At 43.2% G+C, this 17659-nt stretch overlaps 1 protein-coding gene across 1 annotated transcript; it reads right to left on the reverse strand.

The window, feature by feature from the left end:
• Positions 1–503: 503 nt before the first annotated feature.
• On the reverse strand, positions 504–17462 carry LOC141471360 (protein spire homolog 1-like). Its single transcript, XM_074157869.1, is given in 16 exon segments — positions 504–675; positions 1826–1968; positions 2379–2406; positions 3229–3293; positions 4620–4751; positions 5890–6041; positions 6588–6663; positions 8010–8134; positions 8577–8706; positions 9192–9260; positions 11339–11536; positions 14397–14462; positions 14736–14861; positions 15762–15926; positions 16376–16407; positions 17222–17462. Coding segments are annotated over 16 exon segments (1920 nt in total).
• Positions 17463–17659: the final 197 nt, after the last annotated feature.

The raw sequence follows: 17659 nt of genomic DNA on the forward strand, positions 1-17659 counted from the left end.
TACAGTGTTACATGCATCAGAGCAGTGAATTTTAAGTGCTTTTTAGTGAGCTCACAGGAAGGCATTAAATGTTTGCAAAATAAATGGTGATGTGATCACCTGAGAGCTCCGCTTCCCAAGCCTCTCAGGAACAGACGTTTTAGGATAAAAGTTTCCCTGTACTCATTACATTGGGTGAGGTCTGCTCAGCAATGAATGGAAACAGTGCCACAGAACAATGACAACTGCAGGTGCAAAGGAGGAAATGCTAGAGGTGTGATAGTGCTTCAACATTTATTTTTCCCAAAGACACATACAAGAATTAAAACAGTTCTAAAAACCACGATGCTTTATAATACTTCACAATACATAAATACTATCTGTGCTTCCTGCTTAGACTAATCAGCAGGGAGGTCTTTTATTCAGGCCTTTATAGGTCTTTGTAGGTGTATAAAGCTTTTTGTTTACTTCAGGTACGGAACAAGTGACAGGAGAAATGTATGGTAGAGTCATTCCAGTTTGGTTCAAGGCCAGGAAATTCTCCTGAGAGGGATGCTCTGCTGTTTACTGGAAGCCATGTTCAACAGATACCGCTCACATCGCATACAGATGTCTGCAGTCGGCCAGTCTGCCATGGTCCCTGTGTAACAGCACAGGGGCTGTGCTAGGCAATGGGGTTCCAAAATAACGGGTACACTGGAGTGGGAGAGGGAAAAAGAAAAGCAGGAAAGCTGACCCAGGTTTCTGTTAGAAGGTACATTGCTCTTCCACCCTTCCTCCACGCATGATCCAACACTGCTAAGTGATTTAGCTAAATGCATGAGTTCAGCAGAGTTGTCAGCTCCACTTAGGAAAGCTAAGCAGCAGGAGAGCTTCACTTACTGACACCTTCTCTCTATTGACAGTATGTCAGCCAAAGGGCTAATGGATATCTGTGGTTGATCCAAGGCTATGGCTGCACCCTTATGCTGTAGGACTATTTTTTTTTGCCTTCCTGAAGTACAGCAGCAATGCAGCCACTCAGACCTCTTCTGCAGCACCTGTATTGTGAGACAGACCAAACCACTGCCCCACATAGTTAACTTCAGTAGTGAACACTGTCCCTGATTTGTGGCAACTGTAGTACAAGCCTTTGAAAATTGCATTGACTTTATTTTGGCTACATTAAAGAAGGGTTTCAGAGATAAAAGATACCTGTTCCCCCAGTGGAATATATAACTGATTTTGAAAGAAGAGAACAGATAATGTATGTGTGGAGTCTTAGATACTGCACTTATATGCACAAGGTCTGTCTTTTCCACCCAGAACTCTTTTTAAAATAGTTCCCTTTCTGAGGGCAAAAAGGAAAGGGTGTCTCTGTGTGTGTGGAGGGACTGAGATACCATTTGTGCATTACTCTTCAGTCAGTTATACCTGAGACCATTAGCATATTTTATTTCTAGATATAAAGGGGATACTCCTGGGTTGTAGTGACAGATTCTGAGCTGTGGGAGACAGAATATAATGGGGCTGGAAATTCTCATATAAATTAAGCTGTCACAAGGAACCTTCTATGTCTGGGCTAATAGGGACACTTCTGAATCCATGTCAGAAATCAGATAGCTAAAAAGCAAAATAGATTCCAGAGCACCTACATGTGCTCACTTTTGTTCATCTAAAATCCACAATACTTCCAGAGAACGCTAGACTCATTAGACCAGTGGCTAAACCAGTCATTCAACATAACATTCAGCTGACCAGCATAATACTACATACTGTTGTCTGCATGTTTGTAGACTTGCATATACAAGTAACTGGTTAACATATTTCAAGGTAAAAAACCCAGAACATCTATGTCCCAGCTTACCCAAAACATTCCCAGTGCTCTATTTCATGCAGCAACTCTGAGCTCTTCTGCTCTTGAGCGGCAGGGTCCTCCTCTCTGGAGAGTTTCAAAAGTTTTAAGAAGTGAAGTGGGAGATGTACACATGTTCTGAAGGGCATGGACATCTAGAATCACAACACAAGTCATCTGAGTTCTCAGGGAAATACATCCTCCTTCTTAGCAGGAAAATTTGCATGGCATGCAATTGATTTACTGGTGCACTTAGAAGATAGACATTAATGCAGTGAACTTCCTGACCCTTGTATAAATAGAGCCCAGAATAATCCCAACCACTTTATATAGGATGAAAGAAAGGAACCAGGGTTGTTTTAACTGAGTATGACAAGAGATCTCTGTGGCACCCTGACTCCTTTTGCACCTTGTAATATTCCCTCTTCTATTTTCTTAGCAACAAGCTAGAGGGTAGATTTGAGGTATCAGTGGGGTGAAAGAAAGCTTCCTATGACTGGGTGAGGTGCAGGGAAAACATAAAATGTGAAAATAACCCATATGCTGTTTTAAAGACTAGACTTGCCTTGATGCAGCAGTTGCAGCAGACAACACTAAGAGAAAAAAGTTCCCAGTATTATCATTTGAGTAAAGCTCAATATTGCAGCTAAGGGTGACTTTCCCAAGCAAGTTTTAATTTGCGATTGTGGCACAATCACTCGATGGCACAGAGAGCAAGCTTAGAAGCCAGTTTGCTAGCCCTCTTATTTATGCTAGTTTAGACCATCTGAAATGTGTCAACATTCATAGCTTGAAGGCTTTATCTGCTAATGCCCATTATTTTTCACCCAGCACTACCACAAGACAGTTACCCAATTCCCAGTAGTTGTTTACTTGTTGCTTGTAACCAATTCAGTGCTTCACCACTGCTTCAAATAGATTTAAGTGAGCCTTACTGAGCCTGAAGTAAATCTTTTCCTCTCTCATGAGCAGAAAACCTCTGACAAATAAATGGATACAAGTAGGTCCAACTCCTTTCCCTGACACAGGATCTGGAGTTCACTTTTCCAGTCCTCAACAGAAGATTCTGGTGAAGAGCCTCTCCCAGAACCTCTTCGAGCTCTTGACTGAAGTTAAATCCAGCCTTTACTGCAAAATGCAGAGAGTGATCTCTGAGAGAAATTGAATCTAATACTTGCACAGTAAATTTGGTTATTGCTAGCTTAATACTAAAATTGAGATACCACTTCAGAGGCAAGTTTTTCCACATCCTCTGCAGCTGTAGACACTTCAGCCTGGCTTGTGTAGTAAAACAAAACTGAAGGGCTCAGCAACCTGTTCCTATCCAGTGCAACAACTGTTGAATACCAAGTATTGTCAGTACTGTTCTTTTACTCTTTTCTCCCTCCGCATTCAGTCCTTTCGTACCAGCTCACCTGCTGCAGAGGTAACAGCTGTAAGGCCACTTAAGAAACATCTGCTTATGGCAGCTGAAACAGATCTGTGGAAAGGAAAGTTACTTGTGAATGCCAATGGGAAATATCTTTGTACCAACAGTATCCACTGCCTGCCAAAGAGCAAGCACATAAACCAACCTTCTAAAGGCTTTAGATCCACATACAATAACAGAGGTCCAATAAAGGATAGCAAAGACACAGGAATTAAAAGCTAAAAAGGCAAAAAAAGGTCTTACTTGTAGGCCAATGTTTTTAAGATGCAGAGGTTTGGGGCAGCTGCCAGACAACAGGAGTTTAAAAAAAGGCTCTTGAGCAAACAATAGCTGTATTGTGCAAGAGTGTAACAGTAGCTAGTTAAGAGAGAGGGAATAAGAGAGACATTCTTTGAGGTAGACTGCAGCAATCCAAAAGAGATTAAGTCAGGGCAAATTTGAATCCAATCCTGAAGCAAAAAATGAGTCATAAGGAAGCTGATGAGTCGCTTGAACTTTTTAAAAGAGAACACATTCATACACAGCTGGAAGTCAGAATTGATATTATCTTGAGAAGCAGAGCTTGAGAAAGCTAAAAAAACTTCAGCAGCAAGAACACAAAGACATCCATTTTAGAATAGGCAGAGAGCAGGCAAGTTAAAGCAGGGTGGGCAAGTAAGATGATTAAAATGCATGGATACAGTCTCAGGAGCATCAGACAGATTGTGGAAGTAGCATAGCTCTGCTAGGAGAACCCTTTGGCTCCGTCTATACTGCTAAATAAGTAAGGGCAAGAAGCTGACCCCTAAGCCAAGTAGCACCGACGTCCTCACATCTGTGTTGCAAATAGCTTATACTCATGAGATCTGCTCTAGAGGCTGCAACAGTCCCTCTAAAGGGAAGGCTTGGTGAATAAGCCAGCAGTTAAGCAGAGTGGACAGCCAACAGTCCTGTGCTGCAGGTCACTCCCTATTCCCCTCATCTCCCCAGCATTTGCATCCTCTCAGCAAGGTGGTTTGAGTCAGCAAAATTCAGGTGTGAGAGCCTGAGTTAAGAGCCTTTGCTTCGCTGTTTAGCAGTACCAAATCCCAATTAATTACTTAGTGATTTCAGAGCTGTCAAACAGTCATGGCAGTCAGCACTCCTAGCATGGAAATAAGAGACAAGAAATACCAAGCAAAGGCTGGGTTACTTTCTAGGTAACTTACATAGCTTAAGCTTGATTAGAAGCCATCACCACACAAGTATCAAAAGATTTTTAGGGCCTAACTTGGATCAGCTGTATGAACAGGGTAACTTGAGGCAGAGAGCACCTCAGCAGTTCACCGCTGAGGGCCGTGAAGCCAGCCAGCTTTTGAAAAGGCCCAGACAGCACAAAGAGAAGGAGAGGAAACATACCTTTGCTCTTGGAAAGACACCATCACTACTTCCTTGGAAGAAGCTTTGCCCTTCCAGCACCATCATTGCATATCTGGTTCCAATCAGCTCAGCAATGGTTGGTGATGACCACTTGGTAGGAATGGGACAGTCCTATTGAAAGACAGAAGTTAAGCATCAGAGAAAGCTGAAGGAAGCAGGTATTTGGGGAGGTTGCCAATCACCTTTTGCCAGTGATTGGAAATACCAGCTGACTCTTTGAAAAACACTAGCAGAGAAACTACTACAAGGCTTTTAGTAGTTGCTATAGTTGTCAAGCAGCTTCCTGACACCTCATCAGGGAAGCAGGTCCCTTGATCACCAGAGTAGTTAATATCATCTTCAGAGCCAGTCTCTGGGGAATTCTGCCCTTTGGTACAGACCACAGGACAGATGGCACCCTGGCCGCTCCTAGGTACAGGATCCCTTTCCACAGCACAACGCTCTTGTCTTCTCTTTCCCAAGACCCACTTGCTCCACACAAATGGCAGCTATGGTCCGGTGGTTGACCAGGAGAGACAACAGTGCTTTTATCCCCAGGTGGGGAGCCCAATCCACCTGCATCCCCGACCACACTGCTGAACGAAGAGGTCACACAGAGATACAATTAGTTTAGAGACTCCCAGGATGTGGGGCAGGGAGCGATGCAGAAGGAAAGGAGGCAGCAAGGGCACAGCACACCTTGTCAAGGCAGAACAGGGTGAGGCCACGATTCGGAAGGTTGCACAGAAGTACACAAAACCCAGCATTGTTCCCACAACAGTAATTCAGAGCCTGATGACTTCAGTACTGCACACATTTAGAAGTCACTGATACTGCGCTATCACTATCTATATTTTGTCAACCCCTTGCTCCCTTTACTGCAGCTTAAAGGATGTTTGTGAACGGATCAGAATCTAGAAAGAATGAGGTAATGTGGAGAAAGCAGGACAATCCCACTGCCAACTACAGTCTGCTTGAAGAAGCATTGACAGACTCTTTTAAGTAATGCAGTGATATTTTTCTCTTCTTCCTTTCATGAGGAAGAACTTTATTTCATACCATTCAAACTAGGAAGCCTCTACAAGGACACTACAGCATCCAATCTTTTCTTAAGCTGTCTCCAAGGAGACAACAATATTCCAATTTATGATCAATATACAATATGCCCTAAGATAAAAACCACAGAACATGCTTACGAGGATCAAGGTGCAAGCTCTGGTCATTACCAGATGTATCAGACCAAACTTTCTAGCTGACATGTTGGACTTACAAGTTCCTTGCTTTGAAGGTCTCTCTCTAAAGATTTGGACCTTCCTCTGTAAGGAGGCAGCTGCTGTTGGTCAGTATTCAGGAAACCATTATGTTTAATGTCTCCTAGTATGGGTGCACTCATGGGAGGACACGTACAATTTGCAGCAAGACCTGAATAGGAAGAGAGAGTTTTAGGGTGCAGAAAGCCAGCTGGCAGCTTCTAAGTATTCACCCCAAAAGATGAACGCTAAAGAGCTCACTGCCTTCTGAAGGTAGCAAGGCTTACATCTCTCCCCCTCAACTCCCACCAGCTTAGATCATAAAAAGCAGAGGTTACAGTAATTATGCCTGTCAGTAGACAGTGATGAGGCTTCATTAGCACCATTTAGTTTAATAAAATCAAGTGGTGCAGTTTCTACTTGAACATTCAAAACACTCATTTAGCTTTTACTGTGAATTCCAGTTAGGCCTTTGGGGACATGCTATCATTGTTTTGAAGCTGCAGGAGCTATACAAGCTTCAGTCAACTACTGAGGAATGGTTTCTAAGGGCACCTCCCCAGACTCATTACTAAGTGTTGGACCTTCTCCTGTAGGGTGCCTTCAGGTGATCAGGGAGAAAGTGGGGAGAAAACCCAACCTAAGGCTTTGGGAACCCAGCAGGCCACTGGCTTTACTTTGTCACCTGGTTTAGATGTGCAGCTAGAAGTACACTGACCTGTGCTGTTGCAGGATATTGCCAATGACCTGTTTGAGGCAAGCCAGGTGCTGGAAGGCAGCTTGGGAGTGGTTTTCTGTAGACCAGAGGACAGGAAGTTCTTAAGCTACATACAAGAGACACCAAGACTACTTCCTCAGAAGTGCTGCTGCTAAACAAAACCCAGGATACCCAGGATCGACCAGAAGTGTTCAATGCTTAGCCAGAAGTGGAGCAGAGAGAGAAATCAATGTGGCACATTTAGCAACTTTCTATTCCAAGAGGTAATAGCAAGTTAATTCCCCCCACAATGAGGAAGCTCCAACCAAGATAGTGAATTTTCAAATGTATCTGTTCTCTCACTCAAGTTCAATAGAGATACTAGTCCCAAAGTTTCATCTGTTCAGAAACCAACTTCACAAAACCCTCCCTATACAACTCAGAGTACACTGGGACCATTTTCTTGGCTCCAGCTCACACGTAGCAACACTGGAGAACAGTTCAAGAGACTGTGCCCCACTAACCCAATTCAAACCCAATGCTGAATCTCAAGAGCATTGTTTCTAGCTTCTCGAAAGAAGCAGAAAACAAATTTGATTATATTAGTCTCCATATGAAGGTCCTCCTAGTTTAGCAGTCATACATCGACCACAGGATTCTCAAATGCTGAACATTCCTACAAGCAGTACAGACTTGTGCAAATATAGAAAATATTTTCTGCCTTTATTAATTCATATCCGTTTTCCTCAGTTAAGCAACTTCATTTCAGACAGAAATGTTTACAGAAAATAGATTCCTGTTTGTATGCCAGCGCATCTGTGCTAGACGTGATGTGTCAGGGCTTAAGTTCTGTTCCACAGAATTTCTGGATATGCTCAGACTGAATCCCAGAACCAAGCAGTCAAGCTTTTCATGATCAAGCCAGGAATTAAAGAACCCAAAGACTATGTATCATGTCTATTGAAAAACAGTGCTCCCGAAATTGCTCCACTGGCGGAAGTGTGGGAATTCACCAGTAAAGTTGCTTCCTCAAAATAAGTCATGAAATTTTCCATTCACAAGCTCACATACCACGTGAAATGCAAATACATCAATACATCTAGCATCAAATGCCTCACTGAAAGGAAAGAGTGGTAATAGTTCTGGCTCATACTGGGCAAACTGTAATGCATACTAAAACTTCTGCAGGATCTAATTTTAAGAGACCAGAGCAGACCTTGGTTCTATAGGCTGCAGTCATGCCACAAAAAGAAGTGTTTAAACATGATACGAGCTTCTGTAGAGGAAAGGACTTCAGTGAACCTAATAGTTCCACATTTGTTCACTTTTGAGAGACAAGATTGCCCATCCTGGGATTTGAATCTGATGTTCCAAGCTATATGCCTGTGCAGATCTAATGCCTGAGCTTGTGCCTCTCCAGAGCCCTCTCATTTAAAGCCTTACCTGAACTCCTGGTCCCAGCTGCTGTGTTGCAGTGTTGACAATTTTAAAGTTGGTACTGGCATCTTGGAGAGTTAAGAAACTACTGCTTGGAGATTTCAAGGCAATATTTGGTGTCACAAGCATTTCTGCAGGGGAGAGGGGGAATAAAAAGCCCCACAAAAAACACAGAAAAGATAAGATACTTTGTGACAAAAAAATGACTAATTTGATACCCACACATCAGAATTTGAGATTGGGCTAGACTTTGTCCTGGTAGTTACATAATCTTTTAGGTTTAGATGATGGTCAAAATCCTGTTCTCTCACTTAGTGGACAGACAAATGTGAACATCCCTAAAACAAAGAGTAAGTTGAAACATTGTTTGAGTCTTATTAAGCCACAAACAGATTTTCTAGAAGGAACTATTCTTATGCCACACAACCTCTATCAACACAGAATTTGTATTCCCTCCTCCCTTGCATTATACATGCTATGGAAAAGATAAGCAGGCTTTCATTTCATAGGCCATCCATTATTTTTAGTCAACACTGACTTCGCTTGCATGCTTGATCACTTCGTAGCAGGTACCTTTGAGCCTGCTCCCATTTTCCCTTGCTGCCGATGACTGGAGCTTCTGCGGTCGTTTTAATTCTGCCATGAGCTGTTCATGCCAGCTGGCCTCCCATGGCACACACTCTTTCAGCTTCCTTTCCAGCACCTGCAGGCAAAGCAGAAAAAGCAGAAAGAGCCAGTGCATAGAGTGAGGAGACCACTGGTGACAGAATCACTTCAGCAATGGCACTGTTTTACAAGTACCTCTCATTCAAGAAGGCACTGGACCTTCCACATAAGAGACACAGGAGAGAACCTTTAGATAATGCACAGTAAAATACTTTAGCAATTCTCAAAATTGAAACTGAGAACTCCAGGAGTACTTTCAGGACCACAAAATGTTCCAAATGGAAGAAATAGCAGAGGAAGTAGGGAGCTTGATCACCTTTATCCTATGAAGATGCCACCTCCCGTTTTCCTAGCCCCATGTTTTGGCAGAAAGGTCTACCCAAAAGTTAAGTATGGTTAATATATCCCCCTCCCAAATCCAAACTAGTAGCTAAGACATTAGCTCTATATTCCTAGAAACTGTCCTATCACTCCAGAATCATCTCGTTTTGCTATCATTAGATACAGCACCAGGTCACCTACAGGTTTTAGATGAAGCTTGGGAGCAGCTACACCAACTTCAGGGGGCCTGTGGTTTTGCTGGATGATCACCTGAAAAAGCAGAAATTATGCTTAAGCAATAGTTTTTTCTGTCCTCCTGGTACACCCTCCTTAGTGGCACAGTGAATGACTCAAGTCAAAATTTGGGAATGGGAGAGGTGGGGAAGGCATAACAAAACCAAGTAGGGAAGCGTAGAATTATGAGATTTACTTAAGTGGGGTTTTGGTAGAGACAGATTTGCCTGCGGCAAACTAGAGGGAATCGGAAGCACTGCACAGCCCGTTGGGACTTGCACAAGACACATACAGCCTTCTAGCCCCAGCAGCTCATGAACTACTCTAAGGAAACGGGAAAACGTAGCTTTTAATGTCAGGAATGATCCTGACAAGAGCCATGGTCACATCACATTCATCAGTGAGAACTCAGCTCCAGGGAGGAGAGTAGTTGAATGGGTTAACAAGACTGTAACAAGAATTGTAGCAGCAGGCAGCTGTATGCATAAGCTAGAGTCCCAGAGACTGGCTTACAGTCCTATATAAACTAGCAACAATAGCAGGATAGAATTGCAGGGCAGGTACTCATGTGAGGCAGGCTGTCTCCCTCATCAAGCCCTGTGCTTGCTGCACAGGGGAGAACTGACAAAAAGTCAAGTTGCACATGCATGTCTTTAGCTGCCTTGTTCACTTATTCTTACTTTGAGGCTATGCCATTTACTTTCCCTGTGTGTACAGCTTCAGAACACGTGGGAGTGCAGGTAGAACAACACTACCGCTTCCCACACTAGCTGTGCTATCATTCATTTGCAAATTAGACCACTGTTTCCTAGCAAAGCTTTAAAATAGCTTTGCAGATGGGGAAATCCTCGTTTAAGAGCCTTCACAAAAACCTGAGCAGTAGCACTTTATGCTTTCTTCTAGCATTTCTGACTACTCCTCTTCAAACATGTTTGTGCTTCTCGTTGACCACAGAAAAAAAATATGTAAAAAAAATAAAATCAAGACCCGGTTCATTCTGCCACCTTGAGTTACAGTTCTGTACTGCACAGTTCATTGACAAACAGCACATTGTAAGGAACACAAGTAGTTACGATGTATTGTCTCCTCTCCACAGTCAAGATGTCATGTTCAGAGAAATGTCTGAGTCTTATCTGAAGGCTGAAGCCACAGTCAAGAAAAGCAAGAGCTCGGGTTTTATAAAGGTGCATGTTTTAGCTGAGGCTTTTAAACCCCCCTGCACTCTAGCAGCACCAACGAGAGAAAAGGATGATGTCTAGTGTGGTATGCAAAGTTTCCACTTTTTAAAATATCACTTTATTACAAGTAGAGTTGTGTCTCATCTTCTGCCAAGATGTCTGTTTGCAAAGCACGCCAATGCCACAAAGCCTTATGCCAATGTTTTAGATCTGCTCATCATTCCCAGCTCAAGCTGCAGCAAGCGAACAGCATCACAAGCCTTTAGAGGCACCCCAGACACTTTTGTATCTGGTCGTCTTCACCAACCATCCATGTTGTTGGAAGCCCCTACCACTTGAGTCAGCGCAGCAGCTGCCCCTGGAAGGGCCTCAACTTTTTTTACCCTGACTAAACTGCTCATGTACAGTAGCAGTAGCTCATGTACACTGCCCAGAGGCCTCTGCCTGAACCTGAGCAAAGGACTTGCTCAAAAGTGCTTTTGCACTTGCACACATCCCATAACATCCAGGAAGTCAAGGAAACTAGCAAGAGCTGCCAGGCACGGCTCAGCTCAAGGAGCCTGAGCAGACACACGTGTCCAAGGCGGAAAGAATAAGCAGGCAAGGGACAGTTTCATGAAACTGTTGTGTCGCATGGCAGCATAATTGCTCCAGGGAAGGGAGTGGCTGACCCCTGGAGGGGGGAAAAGTTTACCATCCAGCTTCATGAAAGTGTTGCTATCCCTGAATTAAAATGTTACTGGGAATGAAGTACTTGGGTGGACAAACGGGGTGATCTAATGTTGAGCTGCAGCTGAGAGGGAGATCCAGCTGCTTCTGGACTTGGAACTACCTTTGAGAAAGACAGGCTTTTGGAGAAGACATCTCAACAAATATTGCTTAGAAATGGAGTGGAACAAGTGGTTTCAGAGTTGTTCATTGACTCTAGTCACTCACCTTCCGAAGGGTGTACCTCTTGTGCTGAATATCATCCAAAAGTAATTCATAGGGAGAGCGGATACTTTCTTTTGGAGGCATGCGATGCTGCGGTCGCTCAGTGGCCTTGCGCAGCCTCACACCATTCTGCAGTTCAAGGATGACACTGGGCCACAAGGATGCCTAGGAGAAACCAGCAAGGGCCAAATCAACAGCTGGCTAAAACGCACAGAGCAGCGTTCCATCCCTCCATGTAATAGGGTACACTTAGCAACTGAAGTCATTCAGAAACACAGAAGTGTGTCCTTAACATCCCCTTCAACTCATTTGCAAATCAGGGCACAGTACCAGAACAGAGAATAGCTTCTCTTTGCAGAAGTTAATTTACAATGAGGGATCTGGGAGCTGGCTCACCAGGTTCATTCCCAAATTTTGTCATTAACTTTATGAACATACTTTAGCAAAACATATCTGCTGCTGCCAGGTAGCTAGAACCATTTTCTTGAATACTTACTTCCCGCAAGTGCTCCAGGTGCCAGAGGTTTGTTTTTTTTTTTTCATATTATTGGACCCTAGGAAACACTGGAAATGAAATCCCAAATCTTACCATTAAAATCCTCTGAACTTTCAGAAACCAAGGGTTGAAGGGCCCAGAGACAAAAGAGGAAGACAAGGAGAAAAGGATCTCATACTTCAACCTTCACACCAGCGTACATTAGCAGTTTCAGCCTGGAGACACAAGCTGATAACTCTGCCATCTGCTCATCCTGTTCCTTTATTAACATCTGAGGATGCTCAGCATGCGGTATAACCCAGAAAAAGTTAAAGACAGGAAAAAAAATAATCAACTCAATAGCATGTTTATACAACATTGTAATGGAAGTGCTAAGTCAACAGCTTATCTGGATCCCAAAGGCAAATTGAGTAAGAACAAGTGATTGTATTATAAACAGAGAAAGGGAAGCAAAACATTTTAGAAAACTGCCTCAGAACAAAACTTCCGACTTAGAGTCCTCTTCCTTTTCCACTTACAGTATGAAGCGTCTTCTCTCAACTCATCCCTTCAGATATTTTGGTATAATATCAGAAGTGTCTTCTGCAAGCTCTGGCTGATGGCTTTCTTCAAGAAGATGGATTTTTTTGTTGGATCGCTTTGGTACAGTCATACCTCAACTCCAGAAAACTAGAACTGTCAGCAAATGACCATATACTAGCCGTATTCCCTAGGCTGTATTTATTGTGTAGGAGAACACATAAAAGTCTCTGGGCAAACTGGTTAGTATTAGAGACCTTTGAAAAAGATTAGCCTGAGCCATTTGCACTTTCTAGAACTATATTTCACATAGTGACAGAACTTGACTGAAAGATATGACCTGAAGAGAGACTTCTGTACTGTAACATTGCCACATTACTTTCAGGACAAGAATTGCCTTCAGCTGGCCATTTCAGAGCAACTTGTACACCCAAAACATTTTTCAGATATAGGCGACATCATTATCACTCATATTTTCTCTCCTTACTGACTGGATCACTGCAATTATTCTACTTGTGCAATCCCATGTATTGTCAAACTCCACATAAACTTCCCACACCTGTGCAATACAACACAAGATGCTACAACACTCCAAAACCATTGCATTCAGTTCAACGGATGCGTGGTAAGACACCTGTGCTCCTAAGAGGTCTCACTGCTTAGATTTCAAGGTGAAGATTGTCTTGTGACATGTACAGATAAGCTCTGCTGAAACTGTGCAACCCTGCACACCACCAGGCTGTGGTCTGTGTTTCACAAGGCCTCTTTTGTAGCATTCAGTGTGAAAAAATATTGTCCATAGAGAGCACTGGCTGCTTGGCACTACTCAAGGCATCAGCTCTAATCTGTAGGATCCCAGTGAAGTTGGCAGCCAGCTTATTTTAAGCTCAAGAGTTTCTCAGAGAAATGCAATCAACTGGTGTTTAGGGACTTGGAAACTAGAGGCAGAGGATTTGCAACAGACATCCTGCTTTTGGAATTCATGTCTCCTGAAGGAGCAGAGGCCAAATACACTGGCCTTCAGGCCACACGGCAAAACCCATGTATTTATTCATGTATTCCCTGCAGAAAAGAGCTATAGCAGTTGATGAGTTTGTGGTTTGAGATAGCTTGCCAGTTTATTTTAATAGATCACAAAATTGAGAATATGCCCAAACACACATTTCACAAACATTTTCATACGAATAGTTTGAGCATGCTTCAAAGCAAGTGCTATTTAGACAAAGGGAGCGAGTCCACAAGTCTCCCGGGGCTTGCCGTTTGTCTCCACAGACTCCAGACTACAGTGCATTTGTTTATGCTGGGCAGAGCTCCAGCCAGAAGAGCTATTTGTTTCTGACCGAGCCCTGAATGTGTAGGGCCTTGAAAAGAATGGAATTAAGTTGCTTTCTCTACCCTAAACACACAGTCCAAGATCTATGGAAGGACAAGAAAGGCAGTGAGCAGAAGGCATCTCCAACCTCACTTTCCTTTGCCTCTTTGTTTGAGCTACTGGAGCTGCACAACCACAAAGATGGACAGAGCCACTGGCCTTCAGTCCCCTCCAGCCCTGAACCAGCACAGACCCCACATAATAAGAGTGAACTAGTCCACTCCAGTACTACCACCAACAGAAGAGTTATCTGGGAGTTTTCAGTCCAGCTACAAGAAAGGAACAGATTGCTTTTGGCAGGTGTCAGTTCCTGCCAAGAGCTGGAGTTCGGGGCTCATTTGCAGGAAGAAACAGCCTGAGTAACTACTTGTGGACACTTATTCCAAAGACTGCCTCCAACTTCATTTTTAGAAGTGGTTTAAGTTAAACCACAAAGACACTCTTTGTGTAGAATAAATGTCCACATAAGGTTAACACATGAAATAGTTGAACTTCAAGTTCGCTCCCCAGCTTGTTTTATGGACAAGTCTTTAACTACTTAAGCTCTTGAACAACCCAAGAAGTTTTTTTTGTGTTCAAGCACTACTTTTCATAGAAGAATCAATGGAAAGCCTCAGAGAGCCAAGGCAGACAAAAACCCCAACCCCTCATAATGAAGGAATTAAATCCCTTACCTGGTGTTTTTCCTTCTTCTGAAAGGGATTTTCCACCAAATCTTCCACCTCCATTTTTCTCAGACTCTGAGAGGCAAGCACATCAGGTCATTTCCTTGCACTGTTCCGTGATTTCCTATCTATCCAGTATAAATGACTAATTTTAATCTGAAAAGCCCAGGAGCCCCAAACACTCAAACCTTCAAAAGTTACTAGTGTGGTGCAAAGAGAGTAGCCTTTCACATGAAAGCAGACCTTCAGCTAGTACTCCATTTCTAGTGCAATGGGAAGGTTACTTTAGAACTAGGTGAATGTGTGAAGGCAGAAGGAATAGCAGCTAAGGAGTGATCCTAAATGTACCTCTTCGGAGGTCTTGATAAAGGTCACAAGCTTCTGAAATTCCATATATTCAGTAAAGAGACTCCTACAGGTCACTTCATAATGGCTGGTAGCCTCAGAAGGCCTGGACAAGTGCTCCTCACAGGCCTGAAAGAAGTCCAGCTATTTAAAAGAGCTCTTGAAATGAAAAAACACAGTAGGATGGAATAAAGCAAGATTCAGTTTTCTCAATCCATGGTTAAAAAACATCTTCCTTCTAGCTCCTTTCTATCTATTTTTTTTTCTATTGCAGATGAAGAGGAACAAAGAAGCAAGATGTCCAACCTTATACGTACAATAATGTAAGTAGTTGTGTAATTTATATATCTCATTCTCCATAACGTGTGCTTGGAAATAAGTACCTGGAAGGGGAAGCCTCCAGTGCAGACAAAGCACAACAAAACACAGCAGGTGGAGTCACTTTTCCTGCCCTCTTCTCCTACCCTGATCAGACTGAAGGATGGGAAGCTTCTCATACCTTTCAATTATGGTTGAAAGGAAAATATTTGAGTTGAGTTCTTCCCTTGAGATATTCAAGGTGAAGCTCGACGAGGCCCTAGGCAACCTGGTCTAGTTGGGGGTGTCCCTGCTGACTGCGGGGAGGTCGGACTAGATGACCTTTGGAGGTCCCTTCCGGCCTGGACCAATCTATGAATCTATGAGACATTTAAATCCCAGCTCTTGCAGAAACTGAATACTATAGACAAGTGACCGTTTTCAATGTCCATAGTCTTGTAGGTATCCAGTTTGGAGACTATGTACAGAAGGACTTTGTAGACAAAGCTGAGAGCCATGCTCAGTCTTCCTTCTTAATTCTTTTTCACAGGCACTTGCATACACCTAAGATGGTTTTGCTTTTTCCCTCTGATGGGAAAGCCACATGCTCCCTCTATGTCCTCCAACAAGCTACCCAGCTTTTTCCTGGAAATGGTCTTGCCCCTTGGTTCACAACACTGTTCCATCAACTCCTCTAAAGCTGCTATATTTACTAAGCGGGCAGAAAGAAACCTTGATAACATCCTGCAGGGTGACTGCTGGTTTCATTGCCTCATCATCCAGTTTCAACATGAGGCACAGCAGTTTCTCCAAGGGATGACTCAGTTCTCGCTCCACTTGGCTGTCAATTCCCCAGTCCAGGGCTTCATAGATCACCACTCCCAAGTACTCCAGCAGCTGCAAACAGAGACCAAGGAAGCAATGCAGCATAAAGAGTTGTGGAGAACTTCACAGTTCCCACTTCCCAGCCACGGGCCCAAAAGGCAGCTAGATGCTCATCATGTAGCCTGAGATACTCCCCAGACAAGCTGCTTTAAAAATTTTAAATGGCACCTAGCCATTAATCTAGCACCTCTAAGTTACCTGTTATTAAGACAAAAAGACTGTGGGCTATTCCACAGTAGGCAGCATCTGTGTACATTGTTTCCCAGACCCATTGTCTTACTGGAGTTCAGTCCTAGCATTTTGTTTCATTTTCCACATTGCAGGGGACAGAGTCACTCTCACAGGGAACATCAAATTTAAGCACCTTAATAGTTTCCAAAGATATCTGCATCTCCTGAGCTGGCCTTCTACTACAACAGGATTATATCTTCACACATACAAAGGTGAAGACACAGGCTTACCTTGTCCTCTGACTGCTGAATGCTGCCAACATCTGAAAGGGAAAAAAGAGGGGATGGGGAGAAAGATAACTGCATCGGTGTTGAAAAACAGCTTTTAGAATCCCTGCCAAAAGAGAGAAACTTGAAGAATTCCTAGTAATGGAGAAACAAACCCCTCTGACTAAGGCCAGTCCTACCTGGGGAAAGTAGGTCTATATTGGGGGACTACTGGAAAGCAACAGAGAATACTCTTCTTATTATGAGCATTAGCCCCAAACTAATGGCTGCTGGGTACTTTTTTTTTTTTTGGTTTGCTAATAGGCATATCTAATAATAAGGATGGCACCAGACATTTGTCTTCATACTTTATTACCTGTTCTTGTCCCTGAAGAGTCAGCCTAGCATTGACCTCTGCAGCAGTGCAATTAAGCAGTGCATAAGACAAAGCTTGTTGCCACTTGCTGGCTACACATAGTGACAAAAAAAGGAAACTGTCAATCATAGACACATTATGAGAGTTACTATAACAAAGGAACCATACATTGGAAGATGAACAGAGCAGGACATATAATAAAGCCTCAGACTATTTTTTTTTCTAATAATTTAAGTGGTACAAACTTTCATCCCAGTTATTCACTAAAACCAAATGACTCTCTAGAGCATTATTAGAAAAATTAGCAGACTGCACATCTGTATTACCACTCATCTAGTCCTTTGTAATGAAACATAGGCAGCAGCATAGCTTCATGACAACATACAGAGAGAGAAGGGGGGGGAAGGCATGAAAAAAAGTTTCCCCACTTTGCCCCCGCATTTTAGCCTGCTACAGGAACAGCCCTTGGCATCCACAGCTACCTGTGCTCTTACCAGACTTGTGATACACCTTGAAAGAAGCAGTACCATCAGCATGGATAAAGATGCTTCCAGGACCTTTTATGAACACAGAATGGAGCGGTGGGTACAGACCCGTAGCCAGCTGCTCCATTTTACGGCAACACTGAAAGCAGACAGCCCAGGCTTGCTCCTCGCTTATAGGATGTTCAAAGCACCTCAGAATTTCAGCTAGAGAGACCTTTGTGATCCTCTGCTCACACTGTGGAGACTCCATTTTCAACTTCACTTCTCTTCTCACCTCATCTTCACTTCTAGCCTAGGAAGCTTAACACCCCCCTTTTCAGGGCAGGCGAGTGCTCATAACAGCCTTTTATCAGTTCTGCCTCCTGGTTTGCTCTCACACCCCTCTCCCCTACAGGTGCAATCATTAATGCTAATTTTGCTCTATCTTTTTAAAGGGACACCATTGAT

Source organism: Numenius arquata, chromosome 1 (assembly GCF_964106895.1).
Source record: "Numenius arquata chromosome 1, bNumArq3.hap1.1, whole genome shotgun sequence".
Taxonomy (NCBI): Eukaryota; Metazoa; Chordata; class Aves; order Charadriiformes; family Scolopacidae; genus Numenius; species Numenius arquata.